Below are 6,579 nucleotides of genomic sequence, written 5' to 3' on the forward strand. Positions count from 1 at the left end.
ACTCCATCGGATAGGACCTGACAGACACCTTAGAACACACAATCCACAGGAATGCCAACAAAATACTAACCCCAAAATGCAATTCACTACAGGAGAAACTCAATACCATCAACTCAATACCACTAGATGACAACTCAGAATTATGGATCAGAAATCTATCCAGCAGACCTCTATCAGATGATGAAAAGACTGTTCTCACACATTGCCTCAATTTCAACTACAAAGACACTGACCCCATTGAATTCTCAGCCAACCTTCAATACATTTTAAAACTGAACTACCTGGACCAAGAAATACAAGAAGACTCAGGCAACAAATCATCTCCAATGTACAACGCAACAGACACAACAAACATTCAGGCAAAAGAAGAAGAGAGCACTAAAGAAACTGAAACAAGATGAAAATATTGTCATCCTTCTGGCAGACAAAGGTGGACTGACTGTGATCATGGACAAAACTGATTACATCAGCAAAAATGAAAACCATTTAAATGACAATGACACCTGCTACAATGATCCAACAAAACAGCTAGAGAAAAATATAAGACACCCTAAGGAAAATAGAAAAAGATAAACAGCTAACACCACTAGAGAGAAAGAATATGCAACCACAAGTTGTCCTCCACATCCAAGTTTTATGGGCTCCCAAAAATACACAAGAATGAGATCCCCTTATACTCAATTATATCTCTACCCAGAACACCGATGTACAAACTAGCAAAAACCCTGTGGGGGAAACTCGCAGACACCTAGTCAATGACTCAACCCACTCAATAAATTCCCCAGAACAATTTCTCCAACTCAACTAGCACACCAAAATCAACAAGGAAGAAATCATGGTCTCCTTCAATGTCATCACACTTGTCACCATGACTAAAAAAACCATACACCACCTACTCATTAAACACTATACCCACAAAGGTGACTCTGCCATAGAACACTCCATGATCATAGAAAACATCATGAAATTTCTGGATCTATGTCTCAACACATACTTCAAGTTTAATGGGGAAATCTACTTGCATGTACAAGGCACCCCAATGGGATCACTTATATCAGGCCTAATAGCAGAAGCAGTCATGCAATGACTTGAATCATATAGTCCTACCCACCATCCAAACAAAATTTTGAACATGTTACATTGACACCTTCATCATCAAATTAAAGAAATACACCACCTACTCAATTACACATTCCCCAGGAACAAATTCACACATGAAGAGGAAATGGACAAAAGACTCCCATTCCTTGATATTGACATAAGGAGAGTAAGCAATGGAGAATTGGAAACCTGTGTCTACTGCAAATCCACTCACATGGACCAGATCCTCAGTTTCGCAAGCAACCACCCCACCACCACACACAAAAGAAGCTGTGTTCAGATCCTTTTCAGAAGGGCCAGAGCATACCACAGCACCACAGCACTAAGGAAAGTGGAAGAGAAACAACTGCTTGATGTCTTTCAAATGCACTTGTTTTTGGAATGAGTGATGATGGGAAGATGGATGCTTTAAAGGGCCAGATCAGTTTCGAAACAATAAAGTACTTATCTCCGGCTACTAGATGGGGCTCAACACCTCCCAGAGAACAACGGTATATACACAAATTATATGCTGGGGCTTGACAACCACTTTGCCTCTTAATAATTAATCTTTATATTGCATTTTTCACTATAACAGTTAATAGTTTCAGCTCATAAGGAGCATGGTCCAAGAAATTAATATATGACATTAAATCGGAATGTTAGATTACCTTCATAAAGAGCTCCATTTTGCTCTTGTTCCACTGCCTTCAGGAACAGTTCTCTTGCCTGCACAAAAATTAGTCATTTGTTTTTGGAATCTCTTACATGTAAGCAAAGAAAATTGACTTAAGTAATGAAATACAATCTTCTATTAGTATTTTTTTTAAATACTAGTTTTTAAAAAAATCAAAAGCAGTTTTTCCATGGCTAATTAAATTTTAATAAACAACCTAATTCTGGACCAAAACTGATTACTTCAATGTTAATCATGTTAACTGCACTGCAATCCTATTTTTTTTTTACTTCACTATCTGACCGTGTTTTTAATCATATTTGTACCTTTACTTCCTTGAACATAAATCCAAACAAATGTACAGGGAATTTGGGACAAGTTTTTTTTCTCATAATACTGACAGCATTATTTCAATAAAATAAGATACAGCTCAATTGTAAGAATAGAAATTTTTTAAAAATAGGTTATACTTTATACATACTGAAACACTAAAAGATGAATGTTAAGTTTAGAAATAGCAATAGCAATAACAATAGCCCTTAGACTAATATATCACTTCATAGTGCAGTTGAGTCAGCATATTGCCCCCAACAATCTGGGTCCTCATTTTACTGACCTCGGAAGGATGGAAGGCTGAGTCAATCTTGAGCCAGTGGGAACCGAACTGCTGGCAGTCAGCAGAATTAGCCTGCAATACTGCTTTCTAATCACTGTGCCACCATGGCTCTTAGGAGGTTTAAATTGTTTACCTTTTCCTCTTTTGCAAGTTCGAGTTTCCCTTTGGTATCTATGGTCTTTAATAAAGACCCTCTTGTTCTGCAGGATCGAGTTTCCAGACCTGTAGAGCTCCCCCCTGGGGTAAGTTCAAACATCCACTGGGCTCTGAACATCTGAAGCTCTGCCTAAAAATCCATTTTTGAAGAATGATCAATAAACATTATAAGAAGCAGCAGATGAAGTTCTACAGATAGAAAGAAAAGGAATACTGCATTTCTAGGGATGTATGTTCCTATCAAGAATATAAAGTATTTCTGTCACATGGGTAGAAATATTTTTCTACTACTGGTAAGCTGATTTTTCATGTCTCTAATAATCAATTATTCTTATGAAAAAAATAATTATTTCCAGGATCATTGCAACTGCATCCCCATAATAAAACTGTTTCCATTTAAATCTAATATACAGGAAAGTTTTAAAGTGTTGAGACAAAAGTACAAAGGCACATGGAATCAAGAATAAAATTGTATATATGACTACACAAGTGAAGATAAAACAGCACACCTCAAGATTTGCTTCACCAGAACTGTCATTGTCATCCTCCTTTACTATGTCAGAGCAAGAATCTTCTTCTCCTTCCGCCTAATATAGAAAGATCAAGTTAGTATTCCAAGTCATTATATATTAGTATCGTAAAATCAGATACTAACAAAAAATTGTTAGAAATGGTCCATTTTTATCAGTTGCTGAGACATTTGCAATGTTAATGAAAAGCCCTAAACAACTTATGTTACCTAGATAATTGCTTCATCATAGACCTAATCAATCTTTATATTCATGATAGGATGTCTTAGTGATTCTATGGCTTACTGAAATTCCTTTAATGGTGTTATAGAGGCAGATGTTTCCTATGGTATAGCCACTCTGGGGATAAATTGATTTTGAAGATTAGGAAATCTTCCATAGTGCAAAGGTTTTGCCATGACCTGACAATGTATCTATACCCCTCTTGATTTTATTTGTCAGGGTAATTGTTTATTTCATAAATTTTAAGGATTTTTTTTTATTGCTTCACTTAAAATTTCTGAATTGTTTCAGATGTTTGAGGTTTGCATTATCACAATGTAGGAAACCCAACAAATATTTCTTATGTTCAGTGTACATGCATTCCAGATTTTGCCAGTATACCACTGGAAAACTGATTCCTTCTAAGATGGGACAAAATTTCATTGTCTTGAAGCCAACTCTATAATCCTGCTAACAAAATAGTATCCACTAATGGCATGGATGGGAGGCTGCAAACCGAACGTATTTTTCGGTACAAAGCTATTGCTTTGATGCCCTACAAGAGGTACCACAGAGTAATCTTCCAAAAGGTCTCATTATCTTACTAAATTGGAAGATTCACAATAACAAAGGCAGTACCTCAAATAATCAAGCCCAATACAAATCTTTCACTACAAGCATTGTCTGATCTTTGTACCTTGTATCAGATTGCAACCTATCTATTGCATTTTTGCACCAATTACTATTTTCAAGTACACTTTAAGAAGAGCCATAAAGATAAATATACTGCAGGACTCAAGACAGGTTATAACCAAAGAATGGATATGTTATGTAATAGCCTTCACCTGCAGATTCAAGACTGCTGCCAAATGGCAAATCTGCTCCTCTTGAGGAAGGGTAATCTCATCCAGAACAGGTTTTACCACTTTCTGTTTCCCAAAAGCACCTTTGTTTTGTCTTGATTTAATTTCAACTTGTTCTCCCCTCATCTGTTATCAAGTTTAATGTTGAAAAAAGCTAACTGCTTCTTTAGAACTAGATAATAAGCAATAAGAGGTGTACAGCATCCCTAATTTAAAAAACTCTTCAGTTAACAGTCCAGTCTGATGTTCCCCACTCCCATGCTTTTTACTCTCTATATAGAGAATACTGTGTTGCAATTATTTTATTTCTTTAATCAATTTGTAAAACTGTCCCACACTTCTCAGGATTTTCTATGAATTATTAATTTCCAAGAATTTAAATTGCAAGTCCTCTCAGGAAGCTGGGGAAGAAGGACAATCAAATGGATACACTGTACATAACCAAAGAGTTTTTAACACAGTTTAGATTTTATTTGGTGCAGTATGTAAATTGTAATTTGTAAACTATTGTTTGTGGTACTTCTTCAAGGCGGATGCCTGAGGAGGCTACATGCAAATTAGATCCTTGCTCTTCAATGTGAATTTCTAACAAGAACTGGAACACATGGATTCAGCTGATAAATCAATGCACTACTAAAGGAGGAGGGGGCAATGCCTTCAGCCATTAAAGAAACTGTTCTCTCTTCTTAAAAATACTTCCCTGGATCCACTTATCCAACCTACTACTGCTTGAAAAAGCTGCAGAAAAGGTAGCTAGGCTTCAACTACAAAGGGATCCTGGATGAGACACATTATCTGGATCCTTTCTAAACAAGGCATGAAACAGAGCACTTGTTTTTGTAGATGCAACTTGAAACAGCTGTGATGCACTCTCCTTTCCTCTAGACCTCCCTGCAAATTTTGGTATCATAACATGGTATCTTTTTGAGCTGCTTGCGAGAGGGGGATTGGAGACAGTTTTGAAGCAGTTCCACTCTTTTCTGAGAGAGTGGTATCAATCTGATGCTATTGCAGAAGAGATGTCAAGCCCTTGGGATACATTTCTGCTTGGGCCTTTATAACCTTTGGAACAGTCTCCTTCATGTAAAATCTGCACTACCTCTTCATGATCTATTAGAGAATGAATACCCCAGATGGGGGAGGGGGGAAGGAGATGGGAATCCAGAGGCTTGATTTTCTCAGCAATACACCCTTTCCACTGGAACACCATGCCCAAATCAGGTGTGCCTCTTCCATGATGTTTCAGAAGATGACAAAAACAGACCTTTTAAAGACACGTATATTTATTGGTTTTACTAGGGCATTTTATTAAAATTTTATTTCGTATATTGGCAAGTGGGTGGCAAAAAAATCTCAGAATCTACACATTCACTACAGCCTGTCCAAAAAATCACAGTTAAACTGCATGTGCCCACCTAATTTTCTCTTGTATGATTCTGTCTGATTGTTAAAAAAACAAATTACATTTGTCAAAGTTATTAAGCTGATGATATTCTTTCTTCTTCTTCTTGGAAACCAGGTGAAAAAGAGAGCATGCAGTGCAGATGTCACGCTAGTCTGTTTGCTAGCCCTTTCCAGGGATTTGCTACAAAGAAGTACCTAGTTCTATTCTGACATCCCGAACCGCATTCATCCAATATCTTATTCCAATTGTTTCTGACATCAGGCGGAAACGCTTGTTTAACTAAAGGGTTCAGCACCTTCTAGCGATGGACGGCTATGTTTGGTTTTTCGATCGAATCTACTTAAAAGACTTGCTGCACAACTTGGACTTGTAAATCTTGATTGCGTTTTAAATTGGATGGCGTGCTCACTTGTGCACCTTTCGCGTTTTTTTTTTTTCAATATATATCCTAAAGCTACCTTGCGTACTTTGTTAACGAGAGGCTTCTTTATTCGCGAAGCACCTTCAAATTATAAGCCTATAACATTCCCCAAACATTAAGTGAGAGGCCGAACTGAGGCGATTGAGAGCCTCGCGTATCAACCGCCTCGCCTCCCCCACACGCGACGCCCCCTCTCGAGGGCGGGGCTACCTATCAGCTTCGGCGACAGTCCGTTAGAGCGCGAGACCCCCGCCAACCCGCCTTTCTCGCGCTCTCGTCACGCGCATCTGCTCCGCAGCCCCTCCCCTCACCATGCTGAGGCCGAGGCTGAGGCAGCCAGGCCGTCCGTCCAACTGTCACTCTCGTCAAACGGCAGCGCTGTGGCCGTTTCGAACTCGGGCGGCCTGTCCGGTTGGTTGAAGGTTTCCGCCGCCTCTCAACGGCCGTCGGGTCTCTTTTTGGACTCTTTATTCACCTCCCTCTCGAACGGGTACCAAGCAGGGAAGAAAATTTAGCAGAGTTCTCGGTCAGAAAAGCGAACTACGCAGCGGGAGTCACTGCGAGCGCGGCGTACGGCAGCCATTTTCTCAAGACAACGAGGAGCGATTGCGAGCGCGCGAGGGAACGTCAG

At 39.0% G+C, this 6,579-nt stretch overlaps 1 protein-coding gene across 4 annotated transcripts in view; it reads right to left on the reverse strand.

The window, feature by feature from the left end:
• FBXO9 (F-box protein 9) overlaps positions 1–6,571 on the reverse strand; it is a 29,938-nt gene extending 23,367 nt beyond the window's left edge. The window contains exons 1-4 of one of the 4 annotated variants that reach the window (XR_009154424.1): positions 6,260–6,562; positions 3,038–3,115; positions 2,506–2,658; positions 1,752–1,809 (exon numbers count right to left, since the gene is read on the reverse strand). Coding sequence is in view for 3 of the 4 variants with exons in the window: in XM_058177220.1 (XP_058033203.1) it covers positions 1,752–1,809; positions 2,506–2,658; positions 3,038–3,115; positions 6,260–6,262 (292 nt within the window). In the remaining variant the exon portion in view is untranslated. Of the gene's footprint in view, positions 1–1,751; positions 1,810–2,505; positions 2,659–3,037; positions 3,116–6,259 lie in introns of all 4 variants that reach the window. The other 3 variants (XM_058177220.1, XM_058177202.1, XM_058177214.1) reach the window with 3 other exon arrangements.
• Positions 6,572–6,579: the final 8 nt, after the last annotated feature.

This window comes from Ahaetulla prasina, chromosome 1, assembly GCF_028640845.1.
Source record: "Ahaetulla prasina isolate Xishuangbanna chromosome 1, ASM2864084v1, whole genome shotgun sequence".
NCBI classification, from domain to species: Eukaryota; Metazoa; Chordata; class Lepidosauria; order Squamata; family Colubridae; genus Ahaetulla; species Ahaetulla prasina.